The following is a 20,047-nucleotide window of genomic DNA, read 5'->3' as shown; positions in this document are numbered from 1 at the left end:
CGAAACTACATGATGTCATAATTGAGTTACACAAAACCCGATCATCAATGCGACTTGCAAGGCATATTTGATCTGTGATGATTGTCCAGGGTAACCATGTCAGAGGGTGAAGACAAAATCAAATCAAACCAACATTGAGAATGAAGTGCAGTCGAAACAAAATTTATTCGACAAAATTAAGATTTGTAAGAATGTAGCATGCACAACATGGTGTTAACTGTGCTGTATATGTATTATCAAAGTAATCAAAGTTGGGGTAGGCTTCCTGAGCATTGCTTCCTTGCAGGCAAAGCGGCAAGCACATAGTGTGCACCCACCAGCAACACACCGGCCAGTACATAGAATCAGACGAGCAGGGACGATGGCATTGGATGTCGGACATGCGTGCCTCACAGGTAGGCGGCACAATTAGTAAGTTTGTGGTTTGGGAGCTGAATGTGCATTTTGGAAATTTGGGAACCTAGATGACACTACAAGTCAAGTTCGAGGACCGGCGATGCATTTTACTCTACTAATCGAAGTACCAATTGGCCACTGGTGGAGTCACAAATACTAGGTTAATGGCACTGACTCTTATTATCTATAAACACATAATACCATAATACAAATACTACAACAACGCACAATCATCAACACAGGGAGCTGCTGAACACCATGCTATATATCTTTAAGCATCATAAAAACTAAAGTGTCATTGAGAAGAGGTGTCTTCGGCTACCCATGTTGAGTGTGCAAAAAGGACACGCCCCATCCACCCTTGTAGAAGCCATTGGCCATCCTGACAGATCAAAAAGTCCTTGTGGTGATGCTTCCGGACTATATCTTTTGTTACCTCTACAATTCTTAATTTCAATGGTAGCTGCCTTAACCCTGCTCGTTGGTTTCTCACCTGCCATTGCCGATACTTCTCTGGACGTTCCACCAAGTCCGGGCCCTCACAGGCAATGATGTTAAATGCAGGACGACCAAGCACGAACTGCTCCAGCACCACTCGAGATTTGCTCTCCCTTGGCATTGTTGCTTCTAGTATGTCAAATATTGTCATGTAATAGGACATCACCTCTCGAAAGCGTGTCAGGAATGAAGAATCACATGAACAATTCAAAATGCTCTGGACGAACACATCTGGCCTCATCTTCTTGATGTTATTGAGCACAGTATCCCTAGGGTTTTGTCCGTCATAGAATACACTCTCGTCCATCAAGGTGTGGAAACTGAAGAGGTCATTCACGACAAGTACCTCATCTGTGTCGGTGTTCAAGTCTTCGATGCGAACATCCTCCCACTTTTTCATAATTGTGTGGAACTTGAAAGAAGCCAAGCCAAACTCATGGGCACATTTGCTGAGCCGGCACCCTAGTTCCTCAATCTGCTCTGCTGGACAGGACTTGAGCTTGGAAGGGCCTATGGCGGTGATCCTCACCTCTGGCAGGACACCTTCTCTACTCGCCAGCAAGCGGAGCAAGCCTGCCCATTGGAAGCCAAAATGCGTACCGTAATCCACAATGTGTAGCTTCCTCTTACCCACCATGGCGTGAAAGATGGTCATCGTCGAAAAACTAAGCGACACCTTGTTGAAGCAGCAGGCTGCGAAGTAAAGTCTATAGGCCTTGAGGAACTCCACGATGGAGGGACGCTCTGCCATGAGCAACTTCCAAAGCTGGCTACCTGTGCCCACTAGCCGTGCCTCTAGCCCCTTGGTGAAACACTGAGCTACCCGTTGTGTGGCATCCCCAGTTGTCGATGCATGTTTCTTGATTTTCTTCAGCAGCTCACACACCCCCAAATGGTTGTCTGTTGCCACTGCCTGCGCACAAGAGATCAGCAATGTGCGTATGTCGACCACATTGTCCTTCACCGCCTTGTTACATTTCTTCCTGTTTTCCTTATCCACCTTGTTGTCCATGGAGACACGTAGCTCCTCCATGCCCCTGATGCATGTCTCGTAGGCATGCATCATCATTTCATCAAGCATCTCATTGGCATAATTCTCCTCTGGATCCTTGATCATCTTTGCTGCTTTGCTGGTCCTTATTTGTTCCTCCATATGGTTATCCCTGTCATACCTCTTCTTGTCCCCAGTATGATTGCTACTTTCCCAGACCATCGGATTCACCTGCACATCCCCTATAAACTTGTTGTCTTTGGGCAAGAGCATGTTTGCCTCTTCCATGCCTTTCAAGAACGCAAGTACTGCATCTTTACCCTTGGATAAGGCTGAGTTGCGGTTGAGCGTGCTTTCATCATCCCCACCATGTTGCAACAAATCTTTGGCACCATCCGTGTTACAGGTGTTGGCGCCATAGGAGGAGGTGGAGGAGGAGGAGAGTATTTGAGCAAAGGGCTGCAACACCTGGAGTAGAGCAGGGTGATCATTGAGCTTATTATCATCAATGTCATCCTCCAAGAGCACACGAGAGATGTAAGGGAGCATCATGTCATTAGGGACATGATGGCAGCCCTCACTCCTGCCATTCGACTTCTGGGGAAGGTCAAGGAAGAATGGTGGGGATGGTTGTGACTGCTCCATGAGACTCTTTGTGAAGAATTCCCCGCTGTGTTGGCCACAATAATGATAATTGGTAACGGGTAGCGCCGTATCTTTCGGTTAAATATATCATAATGAGAAGAACAGACAAACGTTTTGTTAATGATTCCAGCAAACTATGATCCAAAATGCAAAAGACAATGGCAAGCTGTAACCCCAATGCCGCTTGGAATGTGGAGACCATGGCTAGCTATATTTCCAATGCTTCTTGGCTAAATGTAGTGAAAGTTAGCTACCGCACAGAACAAATCAATATAATACATTGAAAAAATATCATCGAAACAAGCACCCAATTCTCCGACCTATTGTAAATGACAACGCAATAAGAAATACCATAGTTGTGGGGTGCAAAGTACATCTAGATAAAGAGAATATATCTAGTGGAAACCGCAATCTTCGTGAAAACCCGTGCAAACTACGGCAAAAAAGTCGTATAAATTCACCCAAAAAATCACACATATAGATGATATGATGATACACAACTTTATAAAATATTTTGTCCAAATTCAACTTCCTTTGTGAGATATAAAAATAACAAATTTCTAACAAATCATTTGGATAGCTTTCTGGCTTGAAATTTGTTTTTTTAATATCTCACAAACGAAGTCGAGTTTGGACAAGATATTTTACAAAATTGTGTATCATCATATCATCTATATGTGTGAATTTTTTGGTGAATTTAGATGACTTTTTTTGCCGTTGTTTACACGGGTTTTTCCGAAGGTTGTGGTTTCCACCAGATATATTTCCCTAGATAAAAATAGTAGTGATGAGGGAATAAATATATAGGGACATAGCTGAGTTCAGATAGGTGCTTATATAAATATTTTGCATATGTGAAACAAAAGTGAATCAATTCAAGCTAAGATTTCTGAAACAAATGCACCAGTTGATTATGCATCTGATAATGTTAATTTTTGAAATGCTACTACCACTACTAGAAAACTAGGCATTCATCCGTGAGCGTTAATATTGGTCACATTTGAAACAGTACTAAATGAACCCTCCTCCCTCCATGCCATTTACTACCGGTTCTAAATTTGGAGCCCTCTAAGGCCATTTAGTACTGATAGGCCTGGGCGTTCGGGCTACCCGAATATTTCGGGTCGGGTTTTTCGGGTTTTCTAAATTTCGGGTTTTGAAAACTTAAACCCGATTTGTGCTCAAAATAAACAAAACCTGACATTTCGGGTTCGGGTTTACCCGAACAACCCGAACCACACTGTGCAGCACGGCGCCGCTTGAGCTCGATGTCGTCCTTCCCTGCCTGCACGCCGCTGCCGAAGGCTCGATGCCTCACCCGCCGCCGCCGCCAGCAGGACTCCGGGAGCCGGGAGCGGAAGCTGGGGCCTGGGGGCGTGGAGGAAGCGGATCCGGCGGTGCAGACTCGAGCTCGGCCCCCTGCTCCGACAGAGAGATGGAGAGGATTTGAGAGAGAGAGATAGAGAGAGAGAGCAAGACGGAGAGATGGTGGCGGGCTGGCGGCGCATGGGAGCCGCGGTGGCCGGTGGAGTAGCGATTTTGGGGGACGGTGCCGCGGTGGCCAGCCGGTGGCGGCCGCCATGAGCGAGCGCGAGCAGCATGGGGTGGGGAGCGGCGTGGAGTGTGGCGTCTGGGGGGCTGGTGCGGTGGAGCCTGGCGGCTGCGAGAGGGGGGGTGGGGTGGGGTGTCGGGGGCGGGCAGTGGAGGGGGGCTGGGTGCCGGGGGTGGGCAGCTAGGGTTGGGGGAAAGTTTGGTGGGCTGGGCTGGGCTAATTTAAAATATTTGAGTTGGGCTGCTATTCGGGTAGTTCGGGTACCGTAGGTTGAAACTCGAACTACACATAATAATTTTGGAATTTTGGGTACCGTGGGTTGGAACCCGAATTATAGTTCGGGTTTTTCGGGTTCAGGGTTCGGGTTTCAGGAATTTTGCCCATCCATAAGTACTGACCCGGTACTAAATACACTTATTCAGTACCGGTTGATGTTATGATCCAACACTAAAATAGCGTGCCCATTTAGTATTGGTCAATGACACCACTGGTACTAAATGGTCCTCCATGGGTAACTTCAAAGGAAAAACATCTCCCATCAAATCACATGTGATGCACAGTTGAGATGGTAATGATATGCATGTGCAGGCCTCCCGGTCGTTTTTCCTAGGTGGCGCGTTTAGTACCGATTGCTGCAAACCGGTACTAAATGGTCCTCCATCTAGTACTGGCCAAGCGGTACCGATTGCTGCAACTGGTACTAACCGCGCGCGCTATACGACCTGTACTAGTGCTAGTTTTTCTAGCCGTGTAGCGTGTACTAAATGGTAATTTCTGACTTTGAGGTGTAATTACTACACCTTATTACTACCATGAGACTAACATGACGGTGGAGAGACTGTCTAAGTAATAATTAATTATCCTGTTCTTACTAAGCAAATCGTCGGAATAATGGCCGGGTGTTTTTCTCTTATTTCCTAGAGTTTAATAAGTTATCTTGTTCTTAATAAGCAAAGAATCAGAGCAATGGTTGGGTGTTTTAGTTTTATTTCTGGAAGTCTAATATTTTCAGCATCGTGGAAACTGCACGATGTTATACTTGAGTTATACAAAACCTGATAGTCCATGCGATATGCAAGGCATATTCGATCTGCGATGATTCTCCAGGTAACAAAGTCAGAGCCTGGGCGAAGACAAAATCAAGTGAAACCAACATGGAGGATAAAGTGCTATCACAACAAAATTTATTCAGGAAAATTCAGATTTGTAAGAATATAATGTGACATGCACAACATGGTGTTAGCCGTGCACTATATGTCCTATCAAACTAATCAAAGTTGGGGCAGTGCTTCTTTGCAATCAAAGCAGCGAGCACATAGTGTGCACCCACCACCGACACATCGCCGGCGGTGGGCGGAGCGAGCGGAGCTCGGCGAGCACAAATATAGGCACTGCAGCGCCGCGGGGTGGAGGACGATTGTGCCGTCGCGGCCGAACATGTAACACCCTAATTTTCAATTTAGGAACCTAAATAAATTTAATTGATTTATTTATAGGTTCGATAAGGTTCATTTCAATTTACCTTGTTCTTAGAGCATTTGTCAAGAATTTGAATAATTTATTTAGCCATAAAAAGAAATATAAGGTTAAATAGGTTTTGAGCATTCAAGCTTCCATTGCACTATTTTATTGCTGGATGTTCAACTTGAGTTTGAATTCCCTGAATTTAAATTCGAATTGAATTTGTTTGTTGCTATTTCAAAAAAAAGCAAAACCTTTCTCACACTCTTACTTCAACCCAGCCCAATCCCCCTCTCTTTTCTTTCTTTTCTTCCTTTTCCACACGGCCCGACCTCCTTTTTCTCCAGCCCAGCTCGCGCTCACGGCCCAGCTTCCGTTCTCAGCCGTTAGCGCGCCCCTCCTCTCCCTCTCGCCTATAGACGGGGCCCACCCGTCAGCCCTGTCTTCCCTGCGGAGCCGGACGCGGGTTCGAGCCCGAGCTCGCCCTGGGTCGCACCGCTGCATCTTGCCTCGGGCCCGCACGCCAAGGCACCCTGGCCGCCTCATATATAGCTCTGCCGCACGCCCCCTTGACCTCCTTTCGACTCGTGCCGCCGCTTTTTCGCCTCGCCAAACCCTAGCCGTGCCGCCACCATTGTTGAAGCTCGAAGCGCCGCTGTCCCGCCATCCCGCTGTCGTTCCTTGTCAAAATCGCCGCCCCGAAGCTCCGCGTCGTGGTGAGGACCGCGCCGGCCCGCTCCCCCCCCCTTTCCCCTTCGTTTTGCGCGCAGTTGTCTCGTCGGAGCGAGCTCCGACGGCCGCGCCGCCCATCGCCGCCGTGCGTCCTGCTCGGCCTCCGCTTCGCCCCACCGAGCCCCTAGATGCATTCTTGGCATCACGCTCTTGCTCTCCGATCCAATCCCGAGCCAAAACCCTACCCGGATGGCCAATTTGGCCAACTCCGGCGAGCACGCTGTCGCTCACCGCCGCCCGCCGTCGCCCCGCGCCGTCGCATCGCGCTGGACGCTGTTGGATCGAAATCCAACGGCACAGACCTGTTCGGGCTCGGGTCAACCCAGCCCATACCGGTCAACCTAGGTGTTTTTGTAAAAGACACCCTCGGCTTCCTTTAAATCAACTCGCAGTCAATCGCCATTCAAAAGTAATTACAAAATAGCCCTGTTCTTTACGTTTTAACCCCTGCACTTTGTTTTGGCCATGAGTTTCACGTGCTAGCCCCTATAAATTATATTTATTTACATTTTAGACCCTAGTTTCTTTTACCCTGTTCCCTTAAATTCTTTGCAGATAAGCCCCTAAAACTTTGTTTTGGCCATAACTTTCTCGTTTTAACTCCGTTTTAAGAGATTCTTGCACTCACGCGATCCTTGCAACGCGTACAACAGTTATGTAGTGTCGTTTTATACTATTTATATTGATTGGTGTACTGTTTCTTATTTATTGTATTTGTTTTCTTGTATGTACGTGTGTGGTAGACGATACGCAGTTCGAGCAGCAGCCCGAGCAAGGATTTGAAGACGCGCAGCTGCAGCAGCAACAATTTGAGGAAGGCAAGTGGCCCTTGACCATACTTTGTCCCAAATAATTCACAAATTATTCACATTTATTTTATTGCATGCATGAGTCTATAATATGATGGGAACCTAATTAAGAATATGCCTAGTTTACTTTATCCATCCTTGATCAAACTTTGGGTATTTCATTTATATTGGGTAGCTATGCTAGTTGCTTATATTTGGATCATGGTTAGAGATATTGACAAATGCTACATATGTTATTTCATGTTTTTTGGTTAATGTTGTTAAGCAAGATCATATGCTTTAATTGGAACATGGAGAACCACCCAGGAAAACAGTGCAACCACAATACTACATGGCTCTGGTCTTGGCTAATTAATTAGAAACTCTAGCTTGTGACAATCTTACCGAAAGAGCAAGATGGGATGCATCGACGGGGTATAGCTCGGTCCTCTTGGGGTAGCAGCCTTTGCTAAGGAGCTGACCATTAGGGAGGGTTATGACCGCTTTGGCTTGAAACCTTAGCGGATTGTCATGAGTTAGGGAATCTTTGTAAAGGCCTCGTAGTGAACCTCTCGCTATTCACCAAAGGAAGTGCTTAAGGGCTTTTCAAACCCGGGCGACATAGGGGAACACGAATTGTGGGTAAAGTATATAACCTCTACAGAGTGTAAAACTATCAGCTGTGCTCACGGTTATGAGCGGCTTGGACCCTCACATGATAATTAAACTTGAAGATGATCTAAATCAATGGGTTACTTATGATGATACTTTTGTTACTCTACTCTTGGGTTAATGGTATAAACTTACACTTAGTTAAAGCTTGCTAATAAAACTTGCCCAATTAAAATTGCTCATCACAGTCAAACCATGTCAGCCTTACCCTTGTCTTAGCCTTGCATGTAATATAGTTGTTTCCCTACCACTTGTTGAGTACCAACCATAATTGTACTCACCCTTATATAAATGCTGTTCAGACCAAGATAACAATTGCTCGGAGTATCCTGAAGACTTTGAAGATTTCTAGGTGTATGTCTCACAGTCGACTGCCTGTGAAGAACAAGATTCCACTATTACTCTGAGACGCAATTTATTTTCTTAAGATTAAGACTGCCGGTCATATAATAATGTTCTTATATACTCTCTTTCGTATGGTATTGTAATGGTATTTCACTTTATTTGTTTTTCGTGTGTATGGAACTTGATCGTAGCATACAACATATATACGAGATGCATTTCGTTTTCCCTCGTAAACCGGGTGTGACAGAACACGTCAAGCTCCTCTCCCTACGCTCACGGACAATTGCGTTGCCGCGTGCAACTGATCATGGTGACGAGTGCCTAAGGCCTTGTTTGGCTCCAGGACTTTTTTCAGAAGTCCCCATCACATCAAAAGGAATCTGACTATTTTATAGTATTAAATAAAATATGTTTATAAATGTTTTTTGACAGCTGAGTGCTTTTTCGCGAGACGAATCTAATGAGCCTAATTAATTCATAATTTACTACAGCGATGCTACAGTAACCATTCGCTAATCATAGATTAAGATACCTCATTAGATTCGTCTCGCAGTTTAGCCCCAGAATTCTGCAGTTAGTTTTATAATTAATATTTATTTAATACTTCTAAATACTAAAAAATTCCAGGGACTTAAAAAAAGTCTCTGGAACCAAACAACCCCTAAAGCATCTGTCCTAGGTATGGACTTGTCGCCATCCTCGCCTGACAGAAGTGGCCTGTCATCCCGCATGCAGCCCGCTGCCGCCACCGCATACAAGGTGTCCCATCTGGCGAGGCGAGCCTGCTGCTGAACTCCAGCCTTATTATCGAGCTCCGTTCCTTGCTCCTTGCTTTCTCCAAGTACTAATCAAAGCAATACCAAAGATACCAATTGGCCAGTGGAGGAAACACAGTCACAAATACTAGGTTAATGGCATTGACATTTATTAGCTATAAGCCCATAATACCTGAATAAAAGATACTACAACAGCACGCAATCATCAATGTTGATAGGCGTAGGCCTGAAAGTGAGTTAATAGTTGGATCAACCTATATACTCATGGGCATCCATGTATAGATCTACTTCACAGGGAGCTGTTGAACACCATGATATATCATACTCAGTAACAGAAGAACTGAAGCGTCATCAAGAAGAGGTGTATTCAGCAACCCATGTCGAGTGGGCAAAGAGGACAAGCCCCATCCACCCTTGTAGAAGCCATTGGCCATACTGGCCGATCAAAAAGTTCTTGTGGTGTTGCTTCTGGACTGTATCTTTTACTACCTCTACAATTCTTGATTTCAATGGTGAGGAATGTTGAGTACTCTATCCTGCTTGTGATGAGTGAATTGTCAACCGTGCGGTGTGATCGTGCGTTTGGTCTTTAGATTGCAGGTACACGGGCGTCGAGTGTCGACGGGGAGCTGCCGTGGAGGTGCTGTGGCCGATGGACCGTGCGGTGGACGGCGGTGAAGGGCAGCCGGGACCGGAGCTTGGACCGGGCGGCAGCTGTGGCGTCCACTCCTGGATCGAGGGCGCAAGCGGCGATGGAAGGCGGGTTTCTTGGTTTGCGCCACAAAACCAAGGAGGCAGACGGTGGTTGAAGACGCCAAGTCGTGGAGGCACGGGCGTCGGTCTCGGGACTGACGGAGGCGACGGGCGTCGACGGCGTCTAGGGCCTCGCTGCGGGCGAGGAGGTGACGGGCGTCGGGCGGCGTCTAGGGCCGTCAGAAGGCCGAGGCGGGAACGGCGTCTAGGGCCACGGCGTGGAGGCGGGAATCTTCCCGCGCGTGAGGTTTTGGCGGTTTTCTCAAAACCAGCCACCTACCCGGGTTTCGCGGACCCTCCAAAACTGCGGACTGGATCTTCATCAAGACGGCGGCATCGCGGAGAAGACTTCGTTTCGAAGAAAGAACCTCGGCCGTCGGATGAGATCGTTGTACAGGGGGTGCTGCAGGCCAACCGGTCTGACCGGTCCCTGGCACCGGTCTGACCGGTCTAACCAACCGGTCTGACCAGTCCAGCGCACCGGTCTGACCGGTCCCGCGGGTATAAATACCCCTTCACTTGTGTTAGGTTGATGGCGGCTTTTGTAATCTGTTCGTGGACTCTCTGTTTCTCCAGGCTGCCACCCCTGTGTTCTCCTCCCCCTGTTCTTCTCGTTTGAGTTGATTTTGTCCATGGATTGTTGAAACTTTGTAAGGGATTTGATTGGGAAAGGAGGCCCTATCCTCCTTGTGCCCTCTGGGCTTTTGAACCTGATGAGTTCACTCTTGTGTACTGAGTTCTCGTCCTCCCCCTCCTCTTTCTCGCTTTGGACTTGAATTCTCCTCTTTTGGTGTGTTTAGTGTTTGGAGGAGACAAGTTCTTTGGTTCGTGGTTTGCTGGACTCTTTGTGACGATTCTGATCTCTCTAGCCAAGTGCTAAATCCCCTGGAATCGCGAGTGCTCCCGAATTGCTGTTCTTGAGTTCTTGAGAAAACCCCAATCCCTTTTGATCTCCCCCATAATTCTCACGATTCGTTGATCTTTAGGACGAGATCTTTTGAGGATATGTTCACGGGGTAGGGGCGAAGCAGTCCCCCAAGTTTCATCGATTTCCGTGGTCGTTTGCTCGAGATTCAACGTTTGAATCCAACTTCTCGGGGGTTTTCTGGGTGCTACCGGTCAGACCGGTAGGCACGACCGGTCAGACCGGTCCAGCGCACCGGTCAGACCGGTATAGCGCACCGGTCAGACCGGTCCAGGCAGATCAGTGCTGCAGATTTTTCAATTCGCTTCCGATTTACTTCGTGGTTTCGCTCGCTCATTCTAGGCCTTTTGCGTTGGGTTAGCTTTTCAATAGCTACTCCATACTTTGGTCAGAACGCTTGAGGGTTTGGGCAATTTTGGGATATACGCCGACGATTCGAATTTCGAAGAAATTTTGATCGGCTCCCATTCACCCCCCCTCTGGTCGCCGGCTTCGGTCCCACAATTGGTATCAGAGCTCGGTTGAGGTTTTCAATACCTTAACCGGTTCGAAAACCACTCGGCGACCATGGCGAGTCTTGGTAAGATCCCGGTGTTTTCCAGCGAGGATTATGCCTACTGGAAGGTTTGCATGAGAGCCTTCCTGCAGAGCATGGGAGCCGAGGTCTGGGAAATTACCAAGAACCAGCTTTACGAGGTGCTGGCTGTTCGGACCACGCCTCTTCAGGCGACCCAGCACGAGGCTAACGCCAAGGCAGTCAATGCCTTGTTCGCTGGCGTTTCTCGTGCGGAGTTCTCACGCGTCCAGGGTTTTCAGGAAGCCCACAAAATTTGGACGTGCCTTGAGAACTACCACGAGGGTACACCTCAGGTGAAGGCCAGACTGTTCGAGACTCACCGGCGTGAGTACGAGAACTTCACACAGGAGCCGGGTGAGAGCATTGACCTGATGTTCAGTCGTTTTCAGTCGATTGTGAACAAGGTCAATGCGAACAGATCTGCTGGTGCCCTTGAGTACACAGAGCACGAGAAGGCCCTCAAGTTGCTTTACGCACTTGATCGCTCTGTGTGGGATCTCAAGGTGAACACCATCATTGAGTCTACTGGCTATGAGACTCTGACGATGAACGAGCTTTTTAGCAAGCTCAAGGCCACGGAGGTGGATAACCAGACACGAGCCAAGCTCAATGGTGCCCCTCCTTCCAAGAGCGTTGCTCTTGTGACTGGCCCGGGTGGATCGAGCTCTAATGCTAACTCTGCTCTTGGCTTTTCTCTTGCCTCTTTGCCTTCTGTTTCAGATGAGCAGCTGGAGACGCTGGGCGACGACGACTTGTGCCTCCTCATCAGCAAGTTCCAGCGCGTCTACCACAACAGGCAGAGGAAGAAGAACCCCGGGTGCTACAACTGCGGCGATCTGAACCACTTCATCGCCGATTGCCCCAAGAAGTCCGGCGGTGGCCAGAACAACTCCTTCGACTACTACCGCCACCGTGACCGCGACGAGGGAGGCTCCAACAAGGAGCGTCGACGCCACAAGCACCGCAGTCGTGACCGGGGAGGACGCTTCGACAAAGAGTCGCTCAAGAAGCGCTTCCAGTACAAGGCCAAGAAGCGGGAGAAGACCTTCCTGGCGCAGCTCAGCGACCTCGACAAGAGCTCCGACACCGACCACTCTTCTTCACCGACCTCCGACGACGACGACAAGAAGAAGAAGAAGCGGGACAAGGAAGCCACCGGCTTCATCGGCCTTTGCTTGGCGGCCGGTCGGCGGAAGAGCTTCTGCACCATGGCAGGCGAAGCTGATGGTGCTCGTGCATCTTCAGGTGGACACGCTACACCGACGCACTCCGGCTCTTCTCCTGGATCCGAGAGCGATTCAGAGGTAAACTCCACGATTGACCTGCTTGATACAGAGGTTAGGGAGTTGTATGCCGCTCTCGACAACCAGAAGAGGCTGCTTAAGGAAGCAGCTAGAGAGCGTAGAAAGCTTAGGGCTGAGCTGGCTTGTGCTAGGGAGAAATCTAGTGAGGATGAGTGTGCTGGCTGCATATCTCACATGAATGATCTTGTTGCTCTCCGTGCCAAGCATGATGAGAACGTCGCGAACCTAGATGTTGCTAAGACTTCGCTTTCTGACGTGTCTCACGAGCTAGCCAAGGCCAAGCATGAGCTTGAACTTGTCAAGGACGCTCCCATTGTTAGTGATGTGCTTGAATGCGAGGAGTGTCCTATTTTCAAGTCTGATCTAGCTTCTTTGTAGTCCAAGTTTGCTACTGTTGTTTGTGAACTAGAGGAGCTTAGATCTAGGCCTGTTTTGCTTGGCGCTTGTAAGCTTTGTCCCACGCTTAGGTTGGAGCTAGAGGAGAAGAACGCTTTGATCAAGTCTTTTGGAAAGACTAAGGTCGTAGAGTCTAGCCCACCTATTGACTGCTCTGTTTGCCCTGGTTTGATTGCTGATGTGGATAGTCTTGCGGTAGAGAAAGCCAACTTAGAGAATGAGAATACCTATCTTAGGGCGATTCTGAGTTGGGTCTCTAGCAGTGAGCCGCAGTTGGGCATGATGATTAAGCAGTTCAAGCGTGGTGATGGGTTTGGGGTCAGTTACACATACACGAAGTCAGACTTTGACAGGTTGTATGGTAAGATTGGCAAGGCTGCTGGAAACACTGCTAGCACGAGCACGCAGCCTTCGCTTGTTGACCCCGCGGATGGTGTGCTTAAAGAACCACCGAAAGCACCTCCGCAGAAGCAGGTTTGGGTTCCAAAGCCCAATGAGCTGAGGAACTCCCTCGACACGCTCCCTGCTGCCACAGCCCAGGTTGCCCAGAAGAAGAGGGCTGCTCCTCCCCGTCCGCAGGCTAGGCCTCCTCCTCCCAAGCGTGAGGTGAGGTACCACTGCGAGTTCTGTGACAGGGAAGGTCACCTGGAGGAGTTTTGCTTCAGGAGGAAGCGGGTTGTGAGGAGAGAGCAGGAGAGACTGAACGTGGACATGTACTCTGCTCGGGTGCCTGATCCTTCTCGGCGTGGTGATAGGCGAGATGCTAGGGCGCGCCGTGTAGGTGGAGGTCAGGGAGACGGTGGTGGTTACCGTGCTCCAGCAGGTGGTCGCTTTGCCGGCCGTGCTCCTGGTCGTTTTTAGTACGGCTATGGACCACGAGACCGAGGCTTTGGAGGAGGTTTTGAGACTCCACGCTTTCCTCGCGGTGGTGTTCGTCAGTCACGCGGTAGACGGGACGGGGGATACGCTATGTCTGGTTTTGCTAACCCTTCTGTAGAGCAAATGGCTCGACACTGGTTTGCTTCTCACTTTGCTAACCCCAGTGTTGAGACATTTGCTCACCCTTTGTCTCACTACTGATGTGCAGGTCGGAGGCTTGGAGAACAGGTGGATCATGGACTCCGGTTGTTCGCGCCACATGACCGGAAATGACAAATGGTTCTCCAGCCTCACCCCGATGCGCTCAAAGGAGTACATTGTGTTCGGGGATAATGGAAGAGGAAAGCTACGTGGACTTGGCGCTGTTCGAGTTTCTGATCGCTTTACCCTGAGAGAAGTTGCTTTGGTTTCGAATCTTGGTTTTAATTTGCTCTCTATTTCGCAACTTCTTGATGAGGGGTTTGAGGTTCGCTTCAAGGAGGGCTGTTCGCGTGTTTTGGATTCCAGGGGAGATTTGGTTTGCCGGATTACACCTCGCGATCGAGTTTTCTTGGTTGACTTCTCTGGAACTCCTTTTGGCCCTTCTCATTGCTTGATGGCTGGTTCTTCTTCTGATTTGTGGAGGTGGCATAGGAGACTAGGACATTTGAGCTTCGATTTGTTGTCGAGACTGAGCTCACTTGGCCTGATCCGAGGATTGCCCAAATTGAAGTTTGAGAAGAACCTTGTTTGCCATCCGTGTCGCCACGGGAAAATGATTGCCGCTTCTCATCCGCCTGTTAATCAGGTGATGACTTCTCACCCTGGAGAGTTGCTACACATGGACACTGTTGATCCTTCCAGGGTGATGTCTGTTGGTGGGAAGTGGTACGTGCTTGTGATTGTGGACGACTTTTCTCGCTATTCTTGGGTCTTTTTCATGAGAACCAAGGATGAGGCTTTCGAGTTTGTTCGAGACTTGATCTTGAGATTGAAAAACGAGCTACCCCAGGCCATGCGAGCGATCCACTCTGACAATGGCACAGAATTCAAAAACGCTCGTTTTGATGTCTTTTGCCGTGATCAAGGGCTTGAACACCAGTATTCTTCTCCCTACACTCCACAGCAGAATGGAGTTGTAGAGCGGAAGAATCGGACGCTGGTTGAGATGGCGAGGACGATGCTCGATGAGCATAGGACTCCTCGCAAATACTGGGCTGAGGCGGTTAACACCACTTGTTACGTGTCCAACCGCATTTTCTTGCGTGCTTTCATGCACATGACTTCTTATGAGTTGTGGTTTGGACGCCAGCCCCGTGTTGACCATCTCAGAGTTTTCGGTTGCCGGTGTTTTGTGCTGAAAGATGGAAATCTTGATAAGTTTGAGTCTCGCTCGTCTGACGGCATTTTTCTCGGATATGCTTCTCACTCTAGAGCGTACCGTGTGCTGATTATTGATACTAACATTGTCAGAGAGACTTGTGAAGTCACTTTCGACGAGACTGCACCGTGCAATTCTTCTGTCTTTGAAGTTGCAGGAGATGATGAGCTCGGCACCTCCATCTTTGAAGATGAGGAGGAAGAAGCTGCAGATGGCGAGGCTGAGGCTACCACGCGTGTTGTGGACCCAGCTATCTCTGCTACGAGCTCGGACGATGACGACGGCCCCGACCCGACTACGTCTACTTCCCGGGGGCTGTTCGAGGAGGTGACTCAGGCTACACCAGCTGCACCTGAGGAGGCACCAGCTTTGGTTGAGGAGGAGGCGACTTCGACACGGGAAGCACCACGACATATTCAGTGTCGCCATCCACCTCAACAGATGCTAGGTGATCTCAATGAGCGAGTCACCAGGTCCAAGGTAATGAGTATCGCTGGCTTTGCTCATTCAGCGTTTGTTGCCTCTTTTGAGCCCAAAGATATTGGACACGCTCTTTCTGATTCTAATTGGGTCAATGCCATGCATGAGGAACTTGAAAATTTTGAAAGAAACCAAGTTTGGCTTTTGGTCGAGCCTCCACCTGCTTGTAATCCCATCGGAACGAAGTGGGTTTTCAAAAACAAGCAGGGTGAGGATGGTTTGGTTGTTCGAAATAAGGCTCGTCTTGTTGTCCAGGGGTTTTGCCAAAAAGAGGGTATTGATTTTGAGGAAACCTTTGCTCCTGTTGCTCGTTTGGAAGCTATTCGAATCTTTCTTGCATTTGCTACTTCCAAGGGTTTTAAGGTTTTCCAAATGGATGTTAAATCTGCCTTCTTGAATGGTTTTATCGAAGAAGAGGTTTATGTGAAGCAACCCCCTGGTTTCGAAAATCCCAAGTTTCCAAACCATGTTTATAAACTTCAGAAAGCTCTTTACGGTTTGAAACAGGCTCCTAGAGCTTGGTATGATAGATTGAAAACCTTTTTGCTGGCTCAGGGCTTTAAAATGGGATGTGTTGATAAGACTTTGTTCCTCATGCGATCTGGCACTGATTTCCTTTTGGTTCAGATATACGTGGATGATATTATTTTTATTGGCTCTTCTGACGCTCTTGTCTTCAAGTTTTCTGAGCAGATGTCCAGTGAGTTCGAGATGAGCATGATGGGTGAGCTGCAGTTCTTCCTCGGGCTGCAGATCAAGCAAACTCCTCAGTGCACTTTTGTCCATCAAGCCAAGTACACTAGAGACTTGCTGCGGAAGTTCGACATGAGCGACTTGTCTCCTCAACCGACTCCGATCAGCACATCGACGGCGCTTGATGAGGACTTGGACGGTGAGGCGGTGGACCAGAAGGAGTACAGGAGCATGATCGGCTCGCTTCTGTACCTGACGGCGACGCGACCGGACATCCAGTTCGGCGTCTGCCTTTGTGCACGCTACCAGGCTTCTCCGCACATCTCCCATAGGCAGGTGGTGAAACGCATCTTTAGGTATCTGAAATTCACCCCTGAATTTGGTCTTTGGTATTCTACGGATTCTTCTCTGGTTTTGGTGGGGTTTTCTGATGCCGATTTCGGTGGGTGTCGGTTGGATCGCAAGTCGACATCCGGCACTTGTCAATTTCTCGGTACATCTTTGGTGTCTTGGTCCTCTCGCAAGCAGGCTAGTGTAGCGCTTTCTTCCACAGAAGCTGAGTATGTTGCCGCTGCTAGCTGCTGCTCCTAGATACTTTGGATGAAACAAACCTTGCAGGATTATGGCTTGAGTTTCGGTAGGGTTCCCATCTTTGTAGACAACATGTCAGCAATTAGCATTGCAAAGAACCCTGTCCTACACTCCAGAACCAAGCACATAGACATCCGATTCCATTTCCTGCGAGACAACCATGAGAGAGGACACATAGACCTGATCCATGTCCCTTCAGAGAGGCAAACCGCAGATATTCTCACCAAACCGCTTGAGCAGGACACTTTTGCTCGCTTGCGAGGGGAGCTTGGGGTTTGTTACCCCTTTTGATCGCTGACTTTTGTTTTGGTTAGCTTGGTAGGTCTTTGTTTTGCTTCTCTTTGTTTTTCTAGGTTTGGTAGTTGCATTGTGCATATGCATTGTACATGTTTGCATTTTGCATTGTCTCACTTTCACTAGCATTCTTGTATACATTGCTATGATCTTCTAGTGCTTGCTAGTGTGAGTTGATAAACTTGATCATGTATAGCTTGCTCTATTGTGTATATGACATCATCTGAGTTAAGCTATTTTGATTTGAAAATCTGAAAACATGATCACCCTGTCTTGGCTACTAGCATGTTAGGGCGTGTTGATATGCCTTGCTATCTTATTCATGCTAGTGTAGCCTTTTGTTCAGCAATTCATATTTGAAATGATCTAAATCTGATAAAAATTGCTTGAACTGCTCATGAAATGGATTGAAAAGATCCAGGTGGGATTGCTTGTCGCACTGATCGAGCTTTCGGGATGGCTCACTTTGCACTTGTGAGAACCCGGGCAAGGCTGTGCATGACTGAAATGAGTGCTTTAAGCTTCTGATTGTCTGTTGGCATAGGCTTGGCCTCGTTGCTAAGTAAAGCATGACAAGCTTTCAACCCCTGGCATTAAGAATTGCTTGATACAAATTTGATTGAAAAATGAATGTTTGCAACATGTTTTGGCTTTTTTGGCTCACCTGTATGAGTTTGAGTAGCACTGCTTTCTATTCCCTACTTGTTAGTGCTAGATCATGGGTGATGCTTTTATTTCTCCTAAACTGAACTTGCCTAGCTCTAGACTGATTTGATATACCCTGTTGAGCTAGATGCAGGTCTTGTTTATGGATGCACACATGCTTGAGACTAGATGTTGCTCATATCTTTGTATCCCTGAATGCTTTCACTTACACCTCCTGCATTGCATTCATTGCATAGCATCTGTTCAGGGGGAATCTCAGCTTCAGGGGGAGCTCTAGGTCTTGGTAGCCTTGATGTGTGCATGTGCCAACAAGGTGAAGAATTTTGAGAGAAGTGATCGAACAAGGGGGAAACTTGTTTGATTTTTGAAAAACTTGTTGGGCACAGGGCTTTGTGGGTGCATCATTTTGGGAGAGTTGCACTTGTGAGAGGGAAAAACTTTGTTTGGGGAGTTTCTGCTTTGGTTTGGCTCCTGGTTTTCTCATTTTCCCTCTGCTTCTTGCATGACTGTGTCGAGCATTACCTCTGTCTTTGAGGAGTCATGTTTTGGTTTTTGATCGATTGCGTCGAGCCGTTGCCCTTGTCTTAGGGGATCGATCTTTGCTTGAGTAAGTGACTGCTCTTGCTTTTCTGAGTTTTTTTGTCACTTGCTTGAGTTCTTCTCTTTCGTGCTTCTTTGTTCTTCTTTGGTTTCACTTCTCTTGGTTCGTTTGTGGTGTGTTGACAATGCACTCATCAAGGGGGAGATTGAGGAATGTTGAGTACTCTATCCTGCTTGTGATGAGTGAATTGTCAACCGTGCGGTGTGATCGTGCGCTTGGTCTTTGGATTGCAGGTACACGGGCGTCGAGTGTCGACGGGGAGCTGCCATGGAGGTGCTGTGGCCGATGGACCGTGCGGTGGACGGCGGTGAAGGGCAGTCGGGACCGGAGCTCAGACCGGGCGGCAGCTGTGGCGTCCACTCCTGGATTGAGGGCGCAAGCGGCGATGGAAGGCGGGTTTCTTGGTTTGCACCACAAAACCAAGGAGGCGGACGGCGGTTGAAGACGCCAAGTCGTGGAGGCACGGGCGTTGGTCTCGGGACTGACGGAGGCGACGGGCGTCGACGGCGTCTAGGGCCTCGCTGCGGGCGAGGAGGTGACGGGCGTCGGGCGGTGTCTAGGGCCGTCAGAAGGCCGAGGCGGGAACGGCGTCTAGGGCCACGGCGTGGAGGCGGGAATCTTCCCGCGCGTGAGGTTTTGGCGGTTTTCTCAAAACCGGCCACCTACCCGGGTTTCGCGGACCCTCCAAAACCGCGGACTGGATCTTCATCAAGACGGCGGCATCGCGGAGAAGACTTCGTTTCGAAGAAAGAACCTCGGCCGTCGGATGAGATCGTTGTACAGGGGGTGCTGCAGGCCAACCGGTCTGACCGGTCCCTGGCACCGGTCTGACCGGTCCCGCGGGTATAAATACCCCTTCACTTGTGTTAGGTTGATGGCGGCTTTTGTAATCTGTTCGTGGACTCTCTGTTTCTCCAGGCCGCCGCCTCTATGTTCTCCTCCCCCTGTTCTTCTCGTTTGAGTTGTTTTTGTCCATGGATTGTTGAAACTTTGTAAGGGATTTGATTGGGAAAGGAGGCCCTATCCTCCTTGTGCCCTCTGGGCTTTTGAACCTGATGAGTTCACTCTTGTGTACTGAGTTCTCGTCCTCCCCCTCCTCTTTCTCGCTTTGGACTTGAATTCTCCTCTTTTGGTGTGTTTAGTGTTTGGAGGAGACAAGTTCTTTGGTTCGTGGTTTGCTGGACTCTTTGTGACGATTCTGATCTCTCTAGCCAAGTGCTAAATCCCCTGGAATCGCGAGTGCTCCCGAATTGCTGTTCTTGAGTTCTTGAGAAAACCCCAATCCCTTTTGATCTCCTCCATAATTCTCACGATTCGTTGATCTTTAGGACGAGATCTTTTGAGGATATGTTCACGGGGTAGGGGCGAAGCAATCCCCCAAGTTTCACCGATTTCCGTGGTCGTTTGCTCGAGATTCAATGTTTGAATCCAACTTCTCGGGGGTTTTCTGGGTGCTACCGGTCAGATCGGTAGGCACGACCGGTCAGACCGGTCCAGCGCACCGGTCAGACCGGTATAGCGCACCGGTCAGACCGGTCCAGGCAGATCAGTGCTGCAGATTTTCCAATTCGCTTCCGATTTGCTTCGTGGTTTCGCTCGCTCGTTCTAGGCCTTTTGCGTTGGGTTAGCTTTTCAATAGCTACTCCATACTTTGGTCAGAACGCTTGAGGGT

The 20,047-nt window shown here is 48.7% G+C and overlaps 1 protein-coding gene across 1 annotated transcript; it reads right to left on the bottom strand.

The window, feature by feature from the left end:
• Positions 1-511: 511 nt before the first annotated feature.
• On the bottom strand, positions 512-2,530 carry LOC120685192 (scarecrow-like protein 33). The gene is made up of 2 exons (XM_039967010.1): positions 890-2,530; positions 512-580 (listed from the first exon to the last, which is right to left on the bottom strand). Exons 1-2 carry the CDS (start codon positions 2,528-2,530, stop codon positions 512-514), a joined length of 1,710 nt encoding a protein of 569 aa, XP_039822944.1.
• Positions 2,531-20,047: the final 17,517 nt, after the last annotated feature.

The sequence above is a fragment of the Panicum virgatum genome, chromosome 8N (genome assembly GCF_016808335.1).
Source record: "Panicum virgatum strain AP13 chromosome 8N, P.virgatum_v5, whole genome shotgun sequence".
Lineage (NCBI taxonomy): Eukaryota > Viridiplantae > Streptophyta > Magnoliopsida > Poales > Poaceae > Panicum > Panicum virgatum.
The sequence above is the reverse complement of the archived record's forward strand: the minus strand, read 5'-3'. Positions and strand labels throughout refer to the sequence as shown.

Excerpts from the sequence above, each read along its gene's own strand:
- LOC120685192 (XM_039967010.1), bottom strand. The coding sequence starts at position 2,530 with ATGGAGCAGTCACAACCATCCCCACCATTCTTCCTTGACCTTCCCCAG. Across the intron at positions 581-889 it reads AGAAGTATCGGCAATGGCAG|ATAATAAGAGTCAGTGCCAT; the intron begins GTGAGAAACCAA and ends ATGTGTTTATAG.